We start from the raw sequence: 25,670 nt of genomic DNA, 5'->3' as shown, positions 1-25,670 counted from the left end.
CGATTTCTCGGCGGAAAGCATGCTGGAACCCTGTGGAAGCGTGGGCTGTCCCAGGACGTGCAGGCAGGCCCTAGACCCCTGCCACATACAAGCAATCACCGGGGGTCAGCACACTTTTTGTTGAAGAGCCAGATAGTAAATATTTTAGGCTCAAGGGACACTCGGTCTCTGCCACACTCAATGTCACCATTGCCACTGTAGTGCAGAAGCAGCCGTGGCTGCACTCTAATAAAACATTTTTTTTTACAAAAGCAAGCAGCCAATCCTTGGGCTGCAGTTTGAGAAACTCCAGGGGCACCTGTGATGTGAGTAGGCCGGTTTCTCAGCACAGTGAAGGGCCTGGCAGGATGGCGCTTGAGGGATGAGCTGGACAACCCACAGTCATCACAGAGACAAGTTCTCAAGAAATAAAACATTTCTGGCCGGACGCAATAGCTCACGCCACACCCGGGAAGCTGGAAGCACGCATGGGGGAGATGCCTGCAGCTGCAAGAAGGTGCCTGGGAATGGGCACAGAAACTCTCCCTCCCCTTTTAGCACATGCAGAAAACCAACGCAGAGCAGCACAAACTAAGGGCCTGAGGGAGGCGGGAGGGAAAGCATTAGATATACCTAATGTAAATGACGAGTTAATGCGTGCAGCACACCAACATGGCACATGTATACATATGTAACAAACCTGCACGTTGTACACGTGCACCCTAGAACTTAAAGTATAATAAAAAAATAAAAAATAAAATGGGGTGGGGGCCGCTACAGTGGCTCTCGCCTGTAATCCCAGCACTTTGGGAGGCCGAGGCGGGCGGATCACGAGGTCAGGAGATCGAGACCATCCTAACATGGTGAAACCCCGTCTGTACTAAAAATACAAAAAAAAATTAGCTGGGCGTGGTGGTGGGCACCTGTAATCCCAGCTACTCAAGAGGCTGAGGCAGGAGAATCGCTTGAACCCGGGAGGTGGAGGTTGCGGTGAGCCAAGATCGTGCCACTGCACTCCAGCCTGGCAACAGAGCAAGACTCCTTCTCGGGAAAAAATCAAAAAAAAAGGCGTTTCTTCCTATTCAATGAGAACATGAGGAAAAGGCAAAAGGCAGAGGCTGGCTGGGAGTGGGTTTGTGTGTGTAAAATTGAGTTTCAGTATAAAAAAAGGTCAAGGCAGGACTGAAAGCCCTGAGGCTGGCATCGCAGCTCCAGAGCGAGGGGCAAGCGTAGGGCGAGGAGCGAGGATAGGGCGAGGGCGGGAGTAGAGCGAGGGGTAAGGCTAGGGTGAGCACAGGTGGCAGGGGACTCTGGTGGGCCTGGACTCTGGTGGGTGGGGTGACCCAGGAGCTCGGATGAAGCTCCTACGGGCTCCAGGAAGGTTCCCTCAAGTGCCTTCCCCACCAGACCCCTAGGCCCTGAACAGAGTCAAGACCCAGGAATGTCCCACGCCCCATCGCTTCACCTGTCCCAGGGAGAAATTCTGTGGGTTTTTTCCACTTCAGCCCTCTCTGGGGGAAGATGCCGGGTCAGAAGCACATCTGCTCCTGAGAGCCAGCCGGGAGCACCACCATGACTCTTGCTTAGCCAAACCTGAGAGTTCCGAACCTCCTCCTAGGCCCATCCGTGCATGCCCTTGTAAAATCCTTTCAGCAAATGAACCCCGCCGCCATCCCCCCCAACCCCCCCGCCACCCTCACATCTGATAGGCTTCTTCAGCCTCCACCATCCCCAGGTGACCTCTGATCACCCTGGCCTGCCTTCAGCAAGAATCCTGCTAGGTGGGTTTAGCCGAAAACCCCCTGACCCCTGAGGTTTGCTCTTAGTGATTTTCCATCCACTGATGGTACCTGTACCTGTCTCGATGGTCCTGAATAAAGTCTTCCTCACGGCCATTTAACAAGCTCGCCATCCCACTGTGGGGAAAGAGACACATCTGCTGTAGAAGAATGATACACACACAGTGGGGTGAACCCTCAATCGGGGACAACAGCAGGCTCCCAGCATTCAACTGTGCATGTCACTAAGCTCAAGTGCTTGGGCCTCATGGGGGACTCCTACACAGCAGCTCCTGCTGAGCACTTTGGTGGCTGGAATATTCTAGAAAGAGGAATAAAGTAGGAGACACGAGATCTGTGGTGCTACTTTGTAATTCGCACTGTAGGGAAAAGAAGATGCCGAAGATGCTGTAATTAAGCCCCAAATTTACGTGCAAGCCTCTGGGTTTTTGTCTTGTTTTTCAATCCTGTCTTCTCTGTTTTGCCAAATGAGGAAATGGTGGGGAGAATTAAAGCCTCACACCTTTAACCCCTCCACTGGACTAACCCAACTATCATTTTATCTTCCTCTTCAGCTTTTTTGAAGAGAAAGGGAGTGCAGGCTCCGCAGTGCGAAATCGTGAAACTTATCCTTAATTTGGTGAATGGAAGGTCTGACAAGTGAGCGGCCCAGGAGCTATGACCGTGTGGGGAGACCAAGATTGGCAAGAGGGAGGCTCGCCTCCCCTTTCCCTGCGATCCCACCCAGAGCTGCCACCTTCAGCTGGCTCTCTGTGCCCTGTGGGGCTCCCCCATCACAACCGCCTAGAGCAGCAGGGTCTCGGACAGCCCAAGCGTAAGGGACGCTTGCTGCTGCCTAGGGACAGCACCCCCTCCACCGGTAACAGTCCCCATTTCCTCCCGGGAAATGACTCTCCCACAGCATACCCAGGCCGGGTGTGAGAAGAGGGCTTCCCCTCCCTGGCTAAGCAAGGGGGATGCTCCTCTGCAACTGAATCTGGAACCAGCTGACCCCAAAGTTCCTGTGTCCCTGGGACCCACCTCTTCCTGCATGGTGTGGTCAGCAATTCCTCCATCAAGCCCCCCACAACCCTCCAGACAGCCTGGTCTGCAGGGGCGAGTGGAGGCCAGAGAATGCTCCGACACAGGTCATGACCCAATCCACAGCAAGAAAGAGAACCCCAACTTCACATCACCCCAATAGCACTCCTTTTGCTCTGCAATCCCCAGGTGACGTAGGTCTGTCCACCAGGGAGTGGGCACACAGGGTGGCCACCAGGCTGCTCGGACACCACAGTCATGTCCCTCTCAGTGGCCTCCAACACTCCACTGGCTGGGTGCTCCCTGGACCCCGACCCATAACAAGTGTTCCTGTGATGCAGCTGTCTGGCCCCACCCTGAGCCCAGAGCATCCCCCGGGCAGAACGGGCAAGAAGTCTGACCCCAGGGGCCTGGCCCCATACAGCCTTCACGCCAGCACCTCTGAGACAAGAGCTGTCGGAGTCACTGAGGGAGCAAACCCAGCCGTCAGGACTTGACCCCAGGGGATCACGGAGGGAGACTCCACATGGAAGAACAGCCTGTTCTGCTTAAAACAGACACGGCCAGATCCCCATCCCTGAGGCCTTGGCTGTGGGGCCTGCAACAAGCTGTCACCTAGCCCTGGAGATGACAGCAACACCCCCCTCACAAGGCGGCCCGAGGATTCTCCCGGATAGTCTCACCAGGTGTGGTCCAGCCCAGGACAAGAGCACACAGAGGACAACCAGGAGGCGCCTGGTAGTCCACTCAGCTCGGCCGGCAGAGGCTGACCCGGCTTTCCAGGAGTGCAGGGATGGATTAGTGATGCTTGCGGTGGGCCCGGGCGATGGCGACGGTGACCTGTGTTGCACATGTGCCATCTCTCAGGATTCTTCTCCTCCCTGAACCCCAGTGCACTCTCTGACCTCATCCTGGTGTCCCCTCAAGAGCAAGGCCTCCTGCACCGGAAGCGTCTGGCCACGAGTGGCCTCCCGACCACCTGGACCTGCGTGGGCTACAGCTCCGCCAGGCCTCGCACCGTCCACCCTCAACCCAGCCATCCCTTGACCTGGGAGGGTCAGGGAAATCGGGGCTTCTGAGACAGAGGGGCTGGTTCCCAGCCACCCCCGAGACAGAGACGGGACCTGAGCCCTGGGTCTCTGGATGAAGGGGCTCTGGGGGACACACGAAATCACAGATGGGAATCTGGGGGTGCCAAGCCCGTGGGAACTGCCATTTATTCCCAAAGTTGCCAAAATCATCACCAAGGATTCACCGAGGGTGCGTGAGGGGGTGCGTGAGGGGAACAAGGAGGCTCAAACACTGACTGGGGGTTGGGAGTTTGGAGGGAGGGGGAACGGGTGGGGGCCCCAGCCACCCCTCCCCCTTCTAATGCCACGGGAAAGGGGTCCTCCTCTGGCCAGCTCCCCTCCCCAGGCCCCATGTCCAGTTTCTCTCCGGGGAGGTGGGGTGGGAAAGGAAGAGGGTGTAGTGTGAGTGGGCCCCAGGAAGGGGAAGGGCAGTGGGGGTGGGGATCCCCCATTTCACATGCACTCACAACACTGATCTCCCAGGGAGCCGGAATGGGGCAGCCGGATGGAGCCAGGCCCCCTTCCGCCCTGGATTATAGGAGGAAGGGATTAGTGTTGGGGGCCGGGGGGCCCGGGGGCATCATGGGGGGCAGGCCAGGGCCCCCGCCAAGGGGAGAGATGTACGTGGGTGGCGCTCCAGGGACGGGAGGCACAGGACTGAGACGGAGCTGGTTCAGGGTGAGCGTCGCGGGAGGCGCGGGCTGGAAGGGGTTGGTGACGGAAGGGCCAGTGGCAGGGCCTCCTGCAGGAAGAGAAAACGAGAGACACGGAGTGGAGTCAGTGGCGCAGCCCACCTGTGTCCATCCAGCATGTGCAGGCAAAGGGCGAAGTGTCCCTGCCCCGTGAGGCACCTCCTCTGGTGGAACCCACAGGAAGGACTTGAGCAGGTGATGGGCCCACACTCACCGCCTGGCAGGAAGGGGTTGGAGGCCTTGGCTCCAGGCGGCGTGGGGCCCGGCCGGCTCACCAGCGAGTCCAGGTCGACGAGGGCTGCATTGGGCCCCAGGAATGACTCCGGCGTCTTCCGGGTGGGGGGCGTGGGAGTTGGTGTGGCTGCAGGTGGGGGGCTGCCCACAGCCTCAGCCAGAGATCCCCTGACCCCACTCATGTCAAACGCCCCAGGGCTTCGGGCCGGCACCTCTCCTGCCAGCAGCTCCAGCTCTCCTGGAAGGAGCCGGGAGAGGGGCTCAGACAGGGCAGACAGCAGTGAGGCTCCAACCCGGGAGCAGTATAGGCCATCATAGGGGGCGCTTCAAACAGCCCGGTGCCCAGAGACCTCGGGAAGGAGGAACTGAGGTGCAGAGCGGGAGCATCGCTTGCCCAGGCCAAAACCTCACGTCAGCCCAGATTCCCATAAGGTGGGTCTGATTCCAGTGAGCAAACACAAGAGGGACGACAGAAGCAGGTGTCACCCTCTGACAACCAGAGGGCAGCAAGTGCTTCAGGGTGGGGCCGTCCAGGGTCTACAGGCCCGCGGGGGAAGGCAGCAGGGGCCTGTTCACAGGTGCCTCCAGGCTCAGAGGAGCCTGCCCTCAGACGCTCCTTGAGTACACAGCCCCAGAGGGAGCTTCCAAGTGGACAGACAGCGCAGACACGTGTTCCAGGCCAGCGTGAAGACGTCTGTTGGCTGGAGGTCTGATTTTCTGGTTTTTTTTTTTTTTCCTGAGACGGAGTTTCACTCGTTTCCCCAGTTGGAGTGCAATGGCGCAACCTCAGCTCACTGCAACCTCCACCTCCTGGGTTCAAGCGATTCTCCTGCCTCAGCCTCCCAAGTAGCTGGGATTACAGGCGTGCGCCACCATGCCTGGGTAATAATTTTGTGTTTTTAGTAGAGATGGAGTTTTGGCCATGGTGGTCAGGCTGGTCTTGAACTCCCGACCTCAGGTGATCCACCCACCTCGAGCTTCCAAAGTGCTGGGATTACAGGCGCAAGCCACTGCGCCTGGCCTGATTTTCTTTTTAAATAGATTTAAGAATTCTATCTAATGTTGAAAAAATGCACACATTTGTATGGGACAAAAAAGGGCCTAAAAGAAGGAAAACTGCATGCTGGAAGGTTGCTCTACATTAACCTAGATAACGAGAGGAGGGAAGCGTGGGTGCAGCTCACTCCCCGAAAGCTGCCAGCCTTTCATCAGTGGAAACAGGTTTCTGTACCACAACCTGCTCTTCAGTAACAGCTCACTTAAAATAAAAATAAGAGATCAAGGCTGACCCGACTCATCACGGGACAGACAGGTATCGGCTGAGGGCCGTGGCGAAGCACTAGTGGCCCACCATGACCTCGGGCACTCCTGACGGAAGAGCCACTCAGGACTCAGCAGATGGGCCCGTCACCGGCAATGGGCGCCGGCTTACGCCAGCTGAAAACCCCAAGGAGCCAGGGCAGCTAAAGGCAGCACCCATGAGGACGCACCCTGGCCAGCCCAGGAGCCACCAGCAGGTGAGTGGCGACCCGGAAGGGGAGCCTCGGCTGCCTTCCAAACCCCTGTCCACGCAGCTCACTGCACAGGACAAGACAGTCCGTGTTCTTTGAGACACCTGGAGAGTTTGCAAGTCACTCAAGCGACGTGGAGGCAGAGACGGGTCAGAGGTCAACATTCGGGTGGGAAACCTTGAGAACAATTCTCAGTTTTTCTCTAAGTCTGCAATTTCTCTAAAATAAAGATGCACACTTCTTTCAAAGACAGGTGGATGGTTCTGGCCCACTCTACCCAACTGAACTTTTCATCCCTAAGTCCAGCTGGCCCTGCCTGGAGTGGGACAAAGACAGCAGGGGAATGGGCTCCTGAAGAGCTAGGGGAGGCTCCCTCTGGCCACTGGGAAGGAGGGCAGGGGCTCACCTGCGCTGCTCCCGGAGGTCGGCAGTGCCGTGCGGAGTCGGTCAAAGTCAGAGAACTCGTCGGGCTCCGTGTCGAATCCCCCAGCTGCTGTGGGGTCAGGATGTTCTGCTCAGCCCCTCCCTGGGGCCCCGCCTCAGCCCCCACCTCCAGTCCAGGCGTCCACCCCTCCCTTAGGACACTCAACACTAACTTCTCCCACTCACTCCCACCCGGGGCTCCATTCCCACCCCCACTCCAGTACCTGTTGTGCCATTGGTGCTGGGCTTGGCAGGTGACCCTCCCCAGGGATCTGAGAAGGCCGGGGCCGGTGTCCAGGGATCGGAGGCTGAGGGCCCACTGACCGGGACCCCACCTGGGTGAGGACAGAAGAGCATGAGGGGCTGGCAACCTTGACTGCCCAGATGGCTAGGGGGGACCATTGCCTCCGAATCTGTGGCTGTTCACACAAAAGCCCCCCTGCCCCCCAGAAGCCCACCCCACCCGGCCTCCCGCACACACACTCAAATTCCAACTGGGCTTCTCTGCCAGGCTCTGCCCCTGGGACCCCAGCTGGGGTGAGGGGCTTCCCCGCAGCCTCTGCCAGACCTGCCCAGCCCTCCCTCAGCTCCCACGGCTCCCCCACCCCTCCCCTGTCCAGCTGGGTGTCAGGCCCCTTCTCCACCTGCACCTCCCAGCTCCACCCACCACCCTCCCCAGATGCCTACGTCACACAGTCTCTGCCCTGGCCACAGCCTCTCTGCCCCTCAGCTGAGCTGCCATCCCCTCCCCACAGCACACCCCCCATGTCCTCCAAGGCACAATCTCACACGCCCTGTCCTGGGCTCTCATCTGACCCCCTCCCTTGCCCCCTCCCCTGCACCCAGGACGCCCCACCACTGCCCGGCGCCACTGGCTCGATCTGTCCCTGTCCAAGGGCACAGTCAACCAAAGACAGGTGCACACAGGCGTAGGGGCTGCATGCAAGTGGGCCACGCACTCACCATCGGAACTTCCCCATGGATCCGGCGTGGGCCCCTCCCCAGCCGCAGGGGCTGGGGTCCCACCCCAAGGGTCAACTGAGGATCCTGCAGGGGCAGCAGGCCTCCAGGGGTCCCCAGAGGCCGGCGTGGGGGCTGGACCTCCCCAGGGATCAGCAGCTGGAGGGACAGGGGGGCCGCCCCAGGGGTCCGAGGTGGGGGCAGCTGTGGGGACGGCAGCAGCCATGGGTGCTGGGCCCCCCCAGGGGTCTGTGGTCGGGGCAGGAGCTGGGGCCGTGAAGACGTCAGCAAGGTCCATGAGGGACGACTGTGGGGGAGAGAGAAGAGAAGGAGCATGAAGAAGTGGTGGGAAGCCTGGGACAGGGACCAAGCTGGGGCCCGTGGCGGGGGAGGCGGCCAGGCCCTGGGTGTCCAGACAGCAGCCATCCATAAGGGGTGAGACGGAGGCAGGCCCCAAACACACCACCTGCCCTCCCTCCTCATCCGTCCTGGGGTCGGCCCACCCCTGCTCACCTACCCCACCCCAGGGCACCACCAGGGAGCCCCAACACAGCCCCACTCCTGCCCCACATCCATTCTCCACACTGCAGCAGGGCAGCCCCTTAACTCCACCTGCTCCCAGGTCCTTGCCCAGCCCTGACTGAGGATGGAGGCCAAGCCCTCCCCTCGCTCGACCCGAAGCAGCTTGATCCTCCCTCTGCCCACCGTGCCTTCTTCAGCCAGACTGGCCAGCCCCTGCTCCATGCCTTCCCCTGGGAAGCCCCCCATGAACCCACTCAGGTCACCCTGAGCACCCTCATGATGCCCCCTACGTTGCCCCGCCGTCACCCCACAGTCATCGCGCTGCAGGCCTTCCCACGCCCATTGCCCCACTGTCACCCCGCAGTCATCGCACTGCACGTCTTCCCATGCCACACGCACACGCATGCATGGTCCTGTGTTCTGGAAGTGGGCACACGACGGGCCCAGCTAACCAGAGCCCGTCTCAGAACGTGCAGATGCCCCCAACATACTCATGCACACATCTCCAGTCAGCACCCATGAGGCAAAGGCCCCGTGGGGGATGGGAAGGGGAGAAGAGCTGAGTCCAGGGCAGGGCAGGAGAAGAGATGGGTGAGATCTGGTGCTCCCCCATGAAGGCAGCCCTTATTCGGGTCACTGGGCTGTGGTGGACACTGATAGAGACCCCTTGGCCGAGGCCAACCTAAAGAGGCTTTCCGTCTACCAAGAAAGTCCCACTGTGCCTGATCACTTATGGCCACAAGCTGTCTGCCGCCTCCCATGGAGAGGAGGCCTTGTCCCCACCCCTCAAACTTGGGCTGGCCTCAGGACCTGCTGAGACCAATAGCAGTGTACAGGCTGACGAGGCAACTCCAACCCAGCCCGACGAGTTTGTCCTGGGGGCAGCAGCAGCAGCAGCAGCTACTGTGCTGTGAGGACACTCGGGACAGACTAGTAACCGGGGAGAGGCCAGGGGAGGAGGCTGGAGGGCAAGGCCAGTGTGGATGCCCTGGGCCCAGAGGAATGAGTGACCTCAGCCCTGACACGAAACAACCAGCCAGCGGCCCGTCAGAGAAGTACTGAAGCGTGACCTGGAAGCACAAGGTCGTGGGAGGGTTTGCTAGTCAGCTGCAGAGCACGGGGACACCACAGAAACACTGTTCGCGAGGGCGGGACCATGCCTCCTCGCTCACCAACAGGCCCTGGGTGTGCAGCACACGGCCTGGCACCAAGGAGGTGCCCGACAAAGTGTGACAGATGGGCGAGCCCTGCGCCCTCCTCCCTGTGGCCATGCCAGGCTGTTGGCCTATTCTGGGCCTCCCCATTCAGCTGTGGCGGCCGGTGGTGGCCCTCACGTGCTCAGCCCGAAGGGGGATGGCCAGCGCTGACCACAGGAGGTGGCCGCAGGGCAGCCTGGTCAGTCACCGGCCTCAGCCCAGCAGGGAGGGAGAGGCACAGAGAGGCCGACCAAGCCTGGAAACCCAGTGCCCAGCTCCAGGGACCTGGCCATGCAGGAATGAGCGATGGAACGGACGGACACCTGCGGGGGCCAGGGAGGGCAGAACAAGCCCCGCTCACCTCCTCCTTGCCCCCAGTCTCCCTCTTGCTCTCCTCGATTGCCATCTGCAGCCGCAGGTCATCCCCGCGACGGATCCGCTCCTCCTGTTGGGGCACGGGCAGCGGCCAGGGAGACATGAGAACGTGAGCCGCGGGCAGATGCCGCCTCAGCCTGGAAGCCCCAGCAACCCCTCCCACCCCAACGAAAGCGGCTGAAGGATTCGATGGGATGCGGACAATGTATGAAATGGGGATGGGGCACCTGGGTCAAAGGTCAGGTGGGACAGGGGATAAGGGGAGTGGGGTGCTGTGCTGGGGCACCCGGGGAGGACGGGCACCCGCCTCGGTGCTATCTCCTGCGTTGGGGGGAGGAAGGGACCCTGGTCACCAGAGCAACCTTGGCACAGCTGTGCTGGCCACCACCCAGGCTCTGTCTGACTTGTGGTCCTACATCCTACGGCTGAAGGTACTGAGGTTTCAACACGCGTGAGCCTGTGGGCTTCGGGCCCAGCAGGATGGTGGTGGGTGACTTAGGAAGGGGCGACGGGGCTGGTCTGAGGGGAGCCCCTGGCAGGGGCAGGAAAGGGAGGCTGCTCTGACCTTATCATGCTCTTCTCGGCTCAAACTAAGGGCCAGCTGGAGCTGGGCGTCGTCCTCGGGGCCGCAGGACGGGGGCTGGGGGAGAGAGAGTGTGAGGGGCATGGCGGGAGGGGCCAGAGGCAGAGTCAGAGGCAGAGCCAGGGTCAGATAGAGCCGAAGAGAGAGAGGGCTGGGGGTCCCTGAACCAGTGAGGGACAGGCAGAGAGTGACACGCAGAGGGAAGGCGGGGTGAGGATGAGGCAGGACTGGGGAGGAGACGAGTGACAGCATGTGGAGCAGCGACAGTGAGGGCCAGGCCCACGCCTGGCTGGGAGGGAGCCTGAGGTGAAGCGTGGAGGCGGGTGGCGGACAGACAGCCCCAGCTGCACGCCCAGTACCTGGTCGGCCTCCTCCTTGCTCATGGCCAGGGCCAGCTGGAGCTGCAGCTCCTCCTCCCCGCTGCTCTGCGGCCACGCCTGCTCCGCCTCGGGAGGGGGGCCTGAGCCCACAGCTGCTGATGAGGCTGGAGGGCGGGTGAGAAACGCGTGAGACCCAGACCAGGGAACGAGAGACAGGAAACCCCACAGCCTAGACAGACGGGGGCTTCTGTGTCCAACCCCACCCCCAAGTCCCCCACCCTACAACCTCTGCAGGCCAAGACTAGGACTGAGAGGCGGAGACCAGACGCCAGGTGCTCAGAGGAGGAAGGGTGGGGATGCAGGCAGCCTCACCCACGGGAGGGGCCGGGCATCAGGGAAGGACCAGAGCAAAAGTCGGTCTGATAAGCAGGTTGGGGAACCCCAGGAACCTCTGAGCCCTGCCACCACCAGGACTCTCCGCGTGCCTGGGGTCTGTCCCTGGGCCCCTGGGGGATGGGAGGTCCTTCCTCCCAGGTTTTCCAGGCCTGTTTCCAGGGCTTGTTGAGAATGGTAGCTCTGGCAGGAAACAACTGGAATTCAGAGGGGAGAACAGCATCCATTGAAACAGCGGGATCCAAGGCCTAGTCAGGGTTAGGGAGTGGGCTAGCGAGGAGCCCTTGGTCCTGCTTGGTTCCAGGAGCAGGAGAGGAAGGGAGAGAGAGGACACAGGAAGGCAGGGCCGGACCCTCCAGGAAGGTGCTGAGATATCCTCGGCCTCCACTGCAGCATCCTCTCAGCGACCCCGCCTTCCCTCAAACTCTGTCCTGACACTGTTCTCTCCACCCCCAAGGCCTGTGGACCCTTGCCCCCTCCACAGTGCAGAGGACAGGCTCCAACCAGGCCCTAGGCCCGCCGAGCACAGGGCCATCGCCCCAGCCTCCAAAGCCCCAGGGCGGACCCTGCCTCTCCTGCCCCGCCCTCCCAACCACTGTGCACTGGTCAGCAAGTTCTGTCCGCTCCAGCTCCAAGACGCCGCCTTGCCCCTGTGTCCTGTACTTGTGTCCCCACCCAACCCACTCCCCAGGCCCAGGCCTCTCCCTGATGAGCAGGCCCTGGCTCCCCTTGCCCGGAGCCGCAGCAGGCAGCTGTGTGGTGGCCCCACCTGCACCAGGTCCAGGGGCCCCCAGGCTGGCCCCCGTGTGGTGTGCCCAGCAGGGCTGAGTGCATGGGATGCTCCAGGGAGCATGTGGGCGGCAGAGCGGGGCCGAAGGGTGACCATCTGGGGTTATGAGTGAGGAAAGGACAAGAGAACCAGCAGGGGTTGACGGACTTGGGTGGGTAAGCGGCCGTCTGAGGGGATGGGCAGATGGAAGGGCAGCGTGGGGCACAGGTGAGGCCAGCGCACAGGGAGGACCACACCCCTGTGGCCCCTCCTGCTCTTCCCTGCCCCTGCGACTTCCTCCTAAGCTCTAGGGACTCTCAGAGGTGAGTGCTGGGAATCTACACCCCATTGCCCAACCTCTACCTTGCAAATGCCCCTAACCCCCCAGCCTGATGGTGGCTAAATCCGATGCCCAGCAGCCCTGAGGACCCCACCTCCCACATCACAGGTAATACTGGCACCCAGCCAGCAACACCTGGGCCTTCCCATCACCAGAGCACCCAGCCTCGGTGCTGCCCGGAGACCACAGGCCCTTCCCCGCCCGCTGAGGGTCTCAGGGCGCACTCCCTAGCTGCCCCCATCCTCCTCCCCAGCCACAGCCCTCCACACAACTCACTCCAAGACAGGGGCCAGCACACCACAGTGGCAGCCACAGCTGGCCTGAGAAGGTCTAAGAAAGGCCTTTACATTTTTCAATGGTTGGAAAAAATGAAAAGAATACACCAAGATGGGCGAAAATTCAGAGTACCCTTAAAAAATTAAATAACAACTTAAAAGTCTTAAAAAAGACACGTGAAAACTACATAAAATTCAAATTTCGGAGACCTTGGTGAGTGGCGGAGGGGTGCAGCTGCTTCCCAGCAACCGCCAGCGGACGGGGCCAGGCAGCTGGGATGGGAAGGCGTGGCCAGCAACGCAGAGGACGTAGCTCTGGCCCTGCACAAAGTCTGACAACCCCCAAGCCAGGATGTCCCACCCTCAGGCCTCTTACCTGAAGCTCCCACTCTCCTCCGAGCTACTGCCAATGTCCCTCCTCCGTCCACCCCAACCCCGCCACCCACCCACCTGCCTGCCTGCCTCGAGCTGACCAGCCCCCCTCTGCCGCCTACACTCCCTCCTGGTGTCCCTGGCTCTGAGCACTCCCACGCCACACCGGCCTCCTTCCCTCCACTTCACTCTCTCTCTGCTTTCACGCCATCTACCGGCTCGTGGGTCCCTACTCTGGAGTCCCAGGCAGGGCCGCACACACCCTGTCACACCCATGTCTCCCCGTGGGTGCTGAAAGGTGATCCCAAATGAGACCCGTCCAAACAGAAGGCCTAGACTTCCCCAAACAAGTCCAGTCCCTCGAGCCGGACCCCACGAGGGCCACAGGCCCTTCCTCCTGTTTGCACCGGCCTGGCTGACCCACCTCCACCTCCAGGGCAGTGCTCTAGCAGCCCCTCCCCATCCCACGTATCCCCACTAACCGAGGCACCTCCACTCTTCCTGGAGAGCAGAAGAGCCTGGCAGACATTCTCCAGCCTCCCTCCCGTCCTGAGCAGCCGGACTAGCCTCTTCACGGCTGTGAGCCCCCGGCCAACATAGACCACACTTCCCGGAACAGCCCGAGACCCACACAGCCATCACATAACTGGAAATGTTTCCTGGGACAGATCTTGGCTTGACGATGTGGGATGCACTATTTCAAGTTTTGTTTTCGGTGCTGGTCACCACCCACCAGACTGAGTCCTCCACCTCCAGAAGGCACTGTCAAGGCTCCTAACACAGGCCCAGATGCCTGGTGCAACCTGCAGGCCCTGGCTCTGGCCTTCCTTCTGTGGCTCTTCCAGGCCCCCCTCTGCCTCTCCGATGTTCCCCTCATCTCAGCGCAGAGAGAAGGACAGCACCCTCGGGGGTCACTGTGCGTGTCCCCTCAGAGCCCTGTCCCCAGCACTGATCACCCTCAGGCCCTGAGCCTATGGGGGAGCGGAATAAAAGTTCCCAATTCTAAGCCTGCCCTGGGGCACGAGGCAAGAGGCACGAAGGGTCCCAGAGCTGCTGCATGGGAGGTGCTAAGGGAAAAAAAGGGCCCAAGTGAGACCAGAGCAAGGGGCCCAGGTGAGGAGAAGCAAAGGGGGATGCCTCGGTCCCTCCTGGCTGGGAGAGAAAGCAGTGGGCGGCTGGGTGCCGGGAGCCGCAGCAGGCGGAGGACAGACTCTAGGCCGTCAGGGACCGCAGGGAGGGACTCACCCGTGGCGGTCTGTGCCAGCTTTTCCTTGGTCTTGAGCGCGTGCGCCCGCTCTTCCCGCAGCCGGTCCTCGTCGCGCAGCAGGGCCACCAGCTGCTTAGCTTTCTCACGCACGTTCACGCCCTGGTCCTTGCCGTCGCGGTCCACGTACTGGAAGTCCTTCAGCGTCTGCACGGCGTACATGTTCTCCTTGCACTGCTGCGACACGCGCTCCGAGCCAGTCTTGATGAGGTACTCCATCAGCGTCATGGCCTGCGAGTGGGCACAGGGATGCCCGGTCAGCACACCGGACACAAGGCGGGCCGGAGACTGCCTGCGACCCAGGCTCTGGGGCGGCTGACTGGGTGCAAGGCCCACAACCCACCTGTCGTCAGCGGGTGGACACACATCTGTCCCCACAGAATACAACACGGCCATGCAAAGGAATGAACACGGACCCACGCTGTGACGGGGACCAGCCGCAGAGGTACTGCGCTCAGCGACACACGCCAGCACAGAACGCCACACAGCCTACGATTCCATCGACGTGAATCATCCAGAATGGGCAAATCCAGAGAGACGGAGTGGATTATGGGTTGCCAGGGGTGGAGGGAGGGATGGAGAGGGACCACCTGAAGGCTATGGGTTTTCCTTCTGGGGCAATGAAGACGTTCTGGAGCTGGACAGAGGTGGTCGCCCAGCACTGTGAATGGGCCGAAGGCCACTGAACTGTGCGATATGAAGGGGGCTGCACAGTGTAGGCGCTCCATCTCAATCCAAATAAAAGAGGAAATGGCAGCTACAGGCACCACAGCCACCGTGGGCATTGCCTGGCATCCTGGAGCCCTGTCTATTTCTTTACAACTAAAATCTAAAGTAACACGGCCAAGAAAACCACATTAGTTAAATCACAATGAAGGGGGTCTTAGTACTAGTTTGAAATGTGTATTTCTGACTGTAAAACCTCACGCTGGTACTAACAGCCTGGAGCAGTAGTTTATCACCTCTGCAAGAAGGGAAGAGATCCACGCAAGGGCCTGTGTAGGCCTGGGCTCTCTTGGGAGGGGCACCCAGGTTCCACACCACCAGGAGCAAAAGGACAGGGCGGAGGGAACATTATCGTTCAATCTGCACCCTTTAGTATGTTTGTATTTTATACTACGAAAACAAACTCCCTTTCAACAAGCTGAAATTAATAGTGGGGGCGGGGGGACCAAGGTCTCTGAGGTTCTCCCTAGCTCAGGCTCAAGTCCTGGGCTTGAGGGGTCATGGCCCCCTTAAGGCTCTGCAGGGGGTGTCTTGGTCACTGACCTCAAAAAACGGCACAACTTTGATTCTGCAGGGGATTCCAGGGCCTTCACAGAGCCACAGAAACCCACCCAGGGCTCCTAGGGGAAGAGTCAGCTGTCACAGCTAAGCTCCGTCTGAACCAAGGAGAAATTTGCCAGGAAAGATGCCAGGGCCATTCATATCTCCTCACCCTCTGAGGCAGCTGGACCTAGCTCTGGCAAGGCCTTTCAAAGGTGTGTTAACAGTATTGACAGCGTAATCAGAGATTAGTCTTTAACCGGCCCTCAAGGTATTTACACGAAAGAAAGGAAAGCAGGTAAGCCATTGCTATGCCTTATCACACCCCAAGCCAAGAGGCAGTCCCAGGTCCAGAACTCCTGGGGCCCTTGTGTTTTGGAATTCAGAATTTTCTTGAGGTCAGACCAGGAAAATAACGTACATACAACACATAACAGAATGCGCCAGGCAGAGTCGTGCCAACAGCCACACTACTGTGGGACCAACAGACACCATGTGAACGACCTCACTTCAGTCTGGGTCAGACTTTGTGCCGAACGGATCATGAAATACTTTTGTTTCCAGAGCTCTCTGGACTTTGGTATCGCAGCTAAAAAGATTATGAAGCAGGAAATAGTGCGAATACCCACGCACAGTGAAATGCATACATCAACTATGGCACGCTCACACAGCGGGACTACCACGTACACTGAAATAAAAGAGAAACGAGGCCAGGTGCGGTGGCTCACGCCTATAATCCCAGCACTATGGGAGGCTGAGGCAGGTGGACCACCCGAGGTCAGGGGTTCGAGACCAGCCTGGCCAACATGATGAAACCTGTTTCTACTAAAAACACAAAACAACTGGCCAGGCGTGGTGGTGCACACCTGTAATCCCAGCTACTCAGGAGGCTGAGGTGGGAGGATCCCCTGGATCAGGGAGGCAGAGGTGACAGTGAGCCAAGATCACGCCACTGTACTCCAGCCTGGGAGACAGAGTGAGACTCCATTTAAAAATAAATAAATAAGGCCGGGCATGGTGGCTCACACCTGTAATCTTACCATTTTGAGAGGCCGAGGCGGGCAGATCACAAAGTCAGCAGTTTGAGACCAGCCTGGCCAACATGGTGAAACACCATCTCTACTAAAAATACAAAAAATTAGCCAGGCATTGTGGCATGCGCCTGTAATCCCAGCTACTCAGGAGGCTGAGGCAGGAGAATCACTTGATCTTGGGAGGCAGAGGTTGCAGTGAGCCAAGATAGCACCACTGCACTTCAGCTTGGGCAACAAGAGCGAAACTCCGTTTCAAGAAAAAACAAAAAACAGGCTGGGCGCAGTGGCTCACATCTGTAATCCCAGCACTTTGGGAGGCCAAGGTGGGCGGATCACGAGGTCAGAAGTTCGAGACCAGCCTGCCCAATATGGTGAAACCCCATCTCTACTAAAAATACAAAAATTAGCCAGGCGTGGTGGCAGGTACCTGTAATCCCAGCTACTCGGGAGGCTAAGGCAGGAGAATTGCTTGAACCTGGGAGGCAGAAGTTGCAGTGAGCAGAGGTGGTGCCACTGCACTCCAGCCTGGGCAACACAGCGAGACTCCGTCTCATAAATAAATAAATAAGAAACAATAATTAAATAAATAAATAAAATCGGGTGCAGTGGCAAAATCCTGTAACCCCAGTGCTTTGAGAGGCTAAAGTGGGTGGATTGCTTGAGTCCAGGAGTTCAAGACCATCCTGGGTGACATGGCAAAACCCCAGCTCTAAAAAAATAAATAAATAAAATAACAAAAAATTAGCTAGGCGTGGTGGCACATGCCTGTCATCCCTGCTACTTGGGAGGCTGTGGCAGGAGGATTGCTTAAGCCCGGGAGGCAGAGGCTACAGTGAGCTGAGAACATGTCAATGCACTCCAGGCTGGGCAACAGTGAGACTCTTTCTCAAAATAAATGAACAACTGCTTTATGCAACAGCACGGTCAACCTTGCTGACCTGATGGTGATGGTGAGCAAAAGAAGCCAGACACAAAAGACCACGCGTGTGACTCCACATATATAAAGCTCAAGAACAGTCTTGGCAGACAGAAGTCAGACACGGTGCTGTGGGAGACAGGTCTCCTGAGGAAACCTGGAAGGCTGGATGCATCCTCTACCTCCCTCTAGGTGAAGGCTACACAGGTGTCCACATGCGTAACAGCTGTGTTATACATTCATGATGTGCTTAGTATACAACTTCTTAATGAAAAATTTAAAACCTTATTTTAGAAGTGAGCAAGTGGGCCAGGTGTAGTGGCTCATGACTATAATCCCAGCCCTTTGGGAAGCCAAGGCAAGAGGATCGCTTGAGCCCAGGAGTTCAAGACCAGCCTGGGCAACACAGTGAGACCGCCATCTCTACAAAAAAAATTTAAAATATCTTAAAATTAGCCGGGCATGGTGGTGTGTGCCTGTGGTCCCAGCTATTCCTCAACCATGCTTGGAGCCCAGGAGGTCAAGGTTCAGTGAGCTATGACTGTACTGCTGGATTCCAGCCTGGGCTACAGAGCAACACTTTGTCTCTAAAAAAGTTAAAAAAAAAAAAAAAAAGTTTGCAAAATAAGTCATTATTTCTCCTTTGCTTTTCTGAAAACAACCAAAAAGCAGTGGGCAACTGCATAAAATGATAGTCCTTTTTAATGTTAAAGGCAGCTTTATCAAGGACATCCTGCAATGCAGAAATAAAGTTTAAAACAGGGATCAGCAAACATTTCTGTAAGGAGCCAGATGAAAAACATTTCAGTTTTTCAGGCCATATACTCTCTGTCTCAACTACTTCACAGCCACAGATGAATGGGCCTGGCTGTGTTCCAATAAAACTTTATTTACAAACACAGGCTGTGAGTGGGATTTCACCAGTGGGCTGTACTTTGCTGACCCCTGGTTTAAAGCCAAGACTGAGACCCTGCATTCCTCAGAAGTGAGGTGGCAGTGCAGGGCCCAGAGGGTGGGCTCGGGGCTCCTCTTGGCTCTACCACCTCCTGCAAGGTAGAGCTGAGCTCCTTTATGTCTCAGTTCCCTCATCTGGAAAACAGAGGAAAAGGAGAAAAAGAACTTCCTTTACAGGGCAACCGTGGATTTCATGAGAACCTGTGTGTGCTACACATACAAGGTACCAAATAAACGCCGGCCCTTACTCACCAAGACTCACCCCCAAGGCCATGCAGGGAGGCCGTGCAGAGCCAGGCCTGCAAGGCCCCCACAGCTCACCCTCCTTCTCCACGGGGACAATAAGGCCCACAAAGTGCCAGCCAGCAGGGCCACAGGGTGGGACAGCCTGGACTCTGAACAGATGGGCCCAAGCCCCAGCTCCCCAACGAGCCTCGGCAGGCCACCTCCCCCGTCTCTGGGCCTCAGTTTCCCCATCCATCAAAGTGGAAAGACTGCTCCTGCACAACCCACCACCTGGGGCTGAAGTGACAAGATGAGACCATGTGGCGAAGGGATGGTGGGAAGCAAGAGGACTCGCCCTCATGCCAGAACAGGTTAGCACAGAGGGCTCCGGAGAGGGCCAAAGGGGGTGTAGCAGCTTCACAGTGGCTCAGGGCCTCTGGGCCTGTGGGGTTGTCCTCATCACCCGTACTTCCAGAAGGGAACTGCGGGATAGAAGTGGTCAGCCAGGAAGGGAGGCGCTGGCTAGACGTGGACCCAGGGAGCCCCTCCTGGGCCCCTGCCCTGTGCCTATGCTCAGCTATCGGCGCATGCCACAGCAGGGACAACAGTGACACATGCTGACCTCACAAAGCTGCTCTCAGGACAGTGTCCAGCAGGCAGCACAAGCAGCAACCAAAGCAGGTTTCCAGACGCCATCAACCCTCCCCCAGGGAACTGAGGCTGAACCCCACCCCAGCATGAGGAACCAGTGGTTCAGGGTGGAACGGGAACCCCGTGTCCTCAGCCACATGGGCTGGGGATCCTACAGGCTCTGCTGTGGGGAGCATAGAAAGGAGAGTCCCAAGAATCAAGAGATGCTGCAGGGATGGCGGACACAGCAGGAACAGCCAGGCCTGGGGGGAGAGTCCCAGAGGGGGGCAAAAACCATAGGGGAGGTCTTGGGGGTGACAAAAACCTTCTATGCCTTGACTGTGATGACAGTTATGAAATATGTGCATCTGTCAGAATCCAGAGAACTCTATCTCGAAAGGCTGGGTTTCACTGTGTGCAAATTATACCTCAGTAAAGCAGCCCAAGCCCCGCCTGGCACTGGAGGCCACGTCCCCTCTCCTGCACTGCCCTGTCCTGCCGTCCACCCCGGCTGCCAGCACCACATGCTCCCCAGCAGACTCTCAGGCCTTGGCACCTGCCAGCCCTGCCCACAGGCCACTCTGTGTCTGCCCCCAGCAGCATCACCCCAGCCACTGGCCAGGAAGGATCTGCATCTGGGGCCCCTCTGGATTCATCACCTCTGCACACCCACCCCTCCAGCCCCACCTGCCCCTCTAGCCCCATCCCTCCTCGTTGCCTCCAAAGAGGCTCACCTGCACCTCCAGGGTTTTCCAAGATTCTCAACTAAACAAACGCCACCCAGCCCTTCACAATAAATGACCAATAACTGATTCAATCTATGACTCAACCCAATCCTGGTGTGTCGGGATGGGTATGAAAACGAGTCACAGGAAACGAGCCTCAACCCCTGCTCCCATGTGTAAGTGCTGCAATGCTCCGGGCCTCAGCCTCCTCATCTGTGAGTGGAGGGAACCACCCTCGCCTAGGCAGAAGTCTCAAAGATCAGCAAGGACAGCGACCTCCGCCAGAGCAGGCCCAGGTCTAAGCGCATGAGGGTGGGGCCTTGTTGGTCTCGTGCACCAAGACACCCAGAGCGGGCCCTCTGCAGATGCTTGCCGACGGGACCGCAACAGCAGGAGTCTAACACTCACCAGCCCCTGCCCCAAGTCAGACGTGAATCGACTCCATGGGCCCTCGCAGAGGGAGATTTAGGGACGAGCCTGAGATCCCGCCACTGGGAGTATAACCCAGCCCCAGCCCATGTCCTTGGCCACTTTGCCGTAACACGACGAACACAGTAACCAAAGACCAAAGGTGGGGATGCCAAGGCCCCTGGACCCCAAGAGCAGCAAACTGAAAACCCAGTCGCTGAGTCCTGCTCACAGGCACGACCCCTTTGGCCCAAAACCTGCCATCTGCATGTGTGGTCAGTGGATCAGAACCAGCAACTAGGCCACATCCATGGAAGGCACTCTGGCCACATTTGCTAAAATTACACACGCACGAGCCTCTTGACTCGGCAACTCCAGTTCTAAGAAACAGAAAAGCTACAAGGATATTCATGGCAATCTCATTCTTAAAAGCAAAACACTGCAAAATCCTTTTCAAAAGAATCCATCAACAAGACACTAGTTAAATAAATTATGACCAATGCATAGAGTTGACAGTTCGGCAGTTGTAAGAGAAAAAAAAAGTGGCAAATCTTTTACATCCTGATAGGCAATGTCTAAGATAAAGTCTCATCTTCCTTTTTTAAATCGGGGTCTAACTTACATGTGGCAAGACTCACTCATTTTAACATCAGTCTGAGTTCCGACAAATGCAGAGACCACGAAGCCACCACGGCACTCAATGCACAGAACAGTCCCGCTGCCCCCAAAATGTCCTTGTGCTGCCCTTTGTAGGTGACCCTCCCCTCCAACTCCTGGCAAGCACCAACCTGCTATCTGCATTCCATCCCTACGGTCCTGTCTCTCTCACTGTCAGATCGATGTCAGCAAACAGCATGCAGGCTTTTGAGTCTGACAAGGAGTGTGAGAACACGGTGCCGTTCCGGCGTTCATCCCCAGCGTGGCATCGCCTGTGCCACGGGGAGCACACACCTGCCTGAGAGGCATTCGTAGATGGGGCCCAGAGCGGAAACTTGGCTGCTGTGAGGAAAGGAACTGGGTGTCTGGGCACACAGAAGAGATGGGCACTGTGGGCCCTCTCAGGCCTCCTCAGCACATGAATCTTACGAACGCACCACTCACTCAAAAACAGATTTTAACCACAAGGCTCCAAACTTCTCAGCCTTATATTCGTTGCCTTCATTAAACAAAAAGAGAGATTTTACTCTTCTCCAGTTCCTCTTGAGAACCGGGATGCCATCCCAGGCAGGGTGCACAACACGGGCTCCTGTCCTCCCACCTGAGCCCCTGCACCTGCCTGGGGAGGAGAGCAGGACGCTGACCTTGTAAACGTGACGCCAGTTCTTGCCATGGTCGTTGAGCCGCTTCCAGATCATGCTCATGATCTCCGAGAAGGCGACAACGTTGTAGGTGAGGTCGGCAATCTCTGACATGAGGGAGCTGGATGGGCCCCAGGGGTCATTGCTCGTGGCCTCTCGAACCTTGATCTCCGCCTCTGAGTAGTTGTGGACGATGTTCTTCATCTGGCGCCTCAAGGACGAGGTCGACATGGTGCCCGGCTGCAGCAGCAAGGGGCACAGGGCCCCTGATGCGTGGAGAGATGGGGCAACTCCCGGACGAAGGCTGCGGCAGGTGCTGGCAGGTCACCGCATCTGCGAGGGGAAGAGGACCTCTGGAAACACAAATGGGACATGGCCTGCCCAGAGCCCTCAGGGTCAAAGATGAGTTCCTAACTGTGGCCCAGAAGGCTCTGTCCCTTGTTAACCTCTAGGTCTCAAAGTAACCCCATCCATGTTTCAGTTCCTCAAACAGGCTGCCTCCTTCCTGCTGGGGCCCCTGCTCAGTGAGGCACAGTATATGCAGTGGCAGATCGCAGCCCCACAACCTGGCTCAGCACTTCCTGGCAAGGCCACCCTGGGCGGGCTGGATCTTTTGCACCTCAGCTTTCTCTTCTGTCAAATGGGGCTCCATGCGGTCATCTAGAGAACTGACGCCCTGTAAACACCGGCAGCGCATCAGGAGGCCCTCCGTCCTGCCCATGCGCTCTTCCTTCTTCCTCATCCAGGGATATCCACTCACCCCAAGGGCTCTGCTTACACTTCCCAGGTGCATACCCAAACATCACGGTCATCTATCCCTGGGGCCTCATCAGTAAACTCAGTCTCCCTCATGATTTTATATTCTCTTGTCTGATTCTGTAGCTAAGGTCAACCCACAGGCCCCACGGGGGCAGAGAACATGTCTGTCTGCACGTGGCTTTTCCCAGCAAAGAAGCTGGCCCAGAAAAACCATTCAGTAAACCATGCAAGGAGGAAGTGGAGAGGGAGGGCAGGAGAGACCTCTGGAACAAGGGCAGAGGGGGCAGGAACCCACAGCAGAAACAAGGACACATTGGAAAGAAGGCTGATGAAGGGATTAAAGACAGGGGCAGGAGCAGGGAGCCAACCCAGGGCGGCAGGAAGAACCGGGGAAGCCAGAAGACCAGACGTCCCAAGGATAGCGGAAGCCCAAGGCTCAGGAGAGATAAGGAACCTAACAGCCCCACTGCCTGGGTCCCAGCTGTGTGCCAGGTGCTCGCTCAGCACAAGAGGGACATTAACTTTTTCAACACTGCATGCAGAGACTGGGCTCCTGGAAGTTAAATAATTCAACCAAGGTCACACACCAGGAATGGCAGGGCAGACTCAACCCGAGGCCCACCTGAACTCCAAAACTCATACTTTTAAATTAACCTAAATTAAATTAACCCATCCCAAGACTGGTGACGAGAAACAGAAGGAGAGTCAAGCAAATGATGATGACACCAGCAGACACTCGCACTGCTCTTATCCCATGCCAGGCACTGTTTTAAGCGCTTTACACGTATTAACTCAGTTAATCCTTGAAACAATCCCATGATTCATAGCCACCTCACAGGGTGGAAACTGAGACACAGAGGTTCAGCCCCTTGCCCAGGGACACACATCTTACTCCTGGAGCAGCCTGGTTCCACAGCCAGCTCTGATCACCCATCTATGCGGCTCCAAGAAGCCACAGAGGGAGATTTTCAAAGCCCCACCATGATGTAAGCCCAGGGAAGATACGGATGACAGAGAAAGGCTGGCCTCTGCTTCCAACTCAGGCCAGAGAGCCAGGCACCTGAAGACAGATGTAGCTAGTTAAAAAGTAACTCTCCAAAGTACCAAATCAGCCCCAGCCTAATACATTAAGATGAAGAGATGATGTAACAAATGCAGAGAAGGGGACTGAGAAGAAATAGAAGACAGTTCTGACAGAAAGAGACACATAGAAACCTGGGCAGAGGGAGCTAGGCAGAGACACAATGAGAAAGACACAAGCAGCAGCAGATACAAGAACATGGGAAGACAGGGAGGCAGGAGGCCAAGGAAGAAAGAGGCCCAGAAACAAAAAGAGACCTGGCGCTGAGAAATAAGAGATAAGAAAAATGGAATCTAATGGCAAAGAATATAAAATGTGGGTTCCAATCCTGGCCACATCAGCTACCTGCAGAGCACACCTCCTTGAGACACAGTTTGCTCAACTCTGAAATGAAAGAATTCCTACCTGGCAGGCCTGTTGATTAAATAAGATGGGTACATACAGTGCTTGGCTCTGTGCCCCACAGATAGTAGGCGCTCAATAACACTGGCTGCTATTATTATCAGAGAAAAAACAGAAAACAGTTCCAAAAGGGTGGCGGCAGAAAAGGCACTATCTTAATACTCTGTACTTATTTGCCGTGCATTAGAAAAAAATACCCAACTAGCACATCAAAGCTGAAATTTCTCAGATACTGCTTAGAATGAGACTGTATTTCAAATTAAATTGATTCAAAGAGAATTCTTACATTAAAAAGAATACAAAGGATATGGCAAAGTTCTCCAAGGAGTACTCCAATAACCGACCGATATCTAACACTTACTGTGTAAAAATCTCTAAGCACTGTAATAATAAAAACCAGAGCTCCCAGTAATTACACACTTGCTATGTGTCAGATACCGTCAGGCACTTTACAAGCATCACCTCAACTTACATGCACAAGGACCCTATGATGTAGGAACTACGAATGCCTACGAACGCCTACGAACTACGGATTTCCTACGACTAGGAAACTGAGGTTTTGAGATAGAGACTATCACCTGGCAAATATTACACAGCTTAGCAGGCAGCCGGGCTTCTGAATCCAAGCCTGGGGCTCTTCACCACCACACCAGAGACTCAGAAAACTGGGGAAAAGGGGCAGATTCTAGACCAAGTTAACAGACTCCTGGAAAGAAACTTCAGGATTGGAGGTGATAGGTATGGGGGCAAAACTCAGATGCGAAGACGGGGCGGGGGTAAGATTTGCACCACAGGCAGAAAAGCCCGCAGGGAAGGGCTAGAGACACCTAGGGAAAAGAAGACTCGGAAACTCAACGAGACACGAACAAATCCTGACAGACACAGACACGACAGACAGAGGAAAAAGAGACCCGGGACAGACACACAAACACACTCCTATCTCCAAACCCTTTTCTAAGTTCACTGAAACAGGCACAGGCAGAGGCCCACAGGAAACAGACGCTGACAGACACACAGACACGAGAGAGACAGACACAGACAACCGACACGGGGGCAGTCAAGGCCGACACAGGAGCAGAGACACAAAGGCCGCCAGAGACACCCAGAACTGGCCAGGCGCGAGCCCGCGCGCGCCGCGGCCCAGGCCCGAACACCCAGAGCAGGCGGGCCAGCGTCCCCCGCGCTCCGCCCCGCGCTCACCTCGGCCCCCTCACGCCGGGCTCTGGGGGGTCATGGCGGTCAGCCCCCTGCCCCGCTCGGCCTCGGTGTCGCGGGGCGTGCGCCGGGCCACGGGCGCACGCACGAACGCAAGGAGGGCCGCACGCCGACGGCTCCGCCGCCCCGCCGCCCAGAAGGGGCGCGGAGAGCCGGGCGGGGGAGGGGAGCCGCCGAGGAGACGGGAAGCAACAGAAGAAGGCGACGGACCGGAAGCGGAAATTGCCGCGCTCCCCGCCCTCCCGTGCCGCACCCCGCCCCGGCAGGAGTCGCTTCCGCAGCCAAGCCAACCTGGAAGGCATCACTTCCGGCGCGCTGGGCCCCGTTGCTAGGCGCCTCTACGTCACTTCCGCCCGCTCCGGTGGCGGGGGGGGGTGGATCCGCGGGGTGCTCACGGGACGCCGAGGGTCAGCTCCAGCTCGCTTGGCGGCAACCGCGGAGCTCCTGGCACACCCACGCCAAGCCCGCCCCGGCCCGCTTGGCCACCATCCCTCCTGTCGGCGGGGTGGGAGAGCACTCGGGAACCTCACGTCCCCCGGGGCTATGCCTGTGCCGACCCCGAGGAGCGCACCGCGCAAGCAGGGAAGGCCTCGAGGCTGCCGGCGCCGGCAGCAGGGGCGTCCCAGCCAGGGGCCCGCAGTTTGCCAAGGGAACCCCCAC

General features: G+C 57.7%; 1 protein-coding gene across 7 annotated transcripts; it reads right to left on the bottom strand.

The window, feature by feature from the left end:
* Positions 1–3,984: 3,984 nt before the first annotated feature.
* EPN1 (epsin 1) lies at positions 3,985–25,289 on the bottom strand. Of its 7 annotated transcripts, none has more exons than XM_031007780.3 (11): positions 24,996–25,289; positions 21,557–21,886; positions 14,079–14,328; positions 10,724–10,848; positions 10,347–10,421; positions 9,768–9,851; positions 7,692–7,995; positions 6,953–7,063; positions 6,712–6,798; positions 4,775–5,032; positions 3,985–4,610 (listed from the first exon to the last, which is right to left on the bottom strand). In XM_031007780.3, exons 2-11 carry the CDS (start codon positions 21,782–21,784, stop codon positions 4,402–4,404), a joined length of 1,731 nt encoding a protein of 576 aa, XP_030863640.1. In that variant the 5' UTR covers positions 21,785–21,886; positions 24,996–25,289; the 3' UTR covers positions 3,985–4,401. The 7 variants fall into 7 exon arrangements, with proteins under 7 accessions (XP_030863640.1, XP_030863641.1, XP_055226602.1 ...); XM_031007781.3 differs by having other exon boundaries at positions 21,557–21,906; positions 24,996–25,203; XM_055370627.2 differs by having other exon boundaries at positions 6,712–6,795; positions 21,557–21,906; positions 24,996–25,185.
* Between the last annotated feature and the right edge of the window lie 381 nt (positions 25,290–25,670).

The sequence above is a fragment of the Gorilla gorilla genome, chromosome 20 (assembly GCF_029281585.2).
Source record: "Gorilla gorilla gorilla isolate KB3781 chromosome 20, NHGRI_mGorGor1-v2.1_pri, whole genome shotgun sequence".
Taxonomy (NCBI): domain Eukaryota; kingdom Metazoa; phylum Chordata; class Mammalia; order Primates; family Hominidae; genus Gorilla; species Gorilla gorilla.
This window is presented reverse-complemented; position numbering and strand designations above follow the sequence as displayed.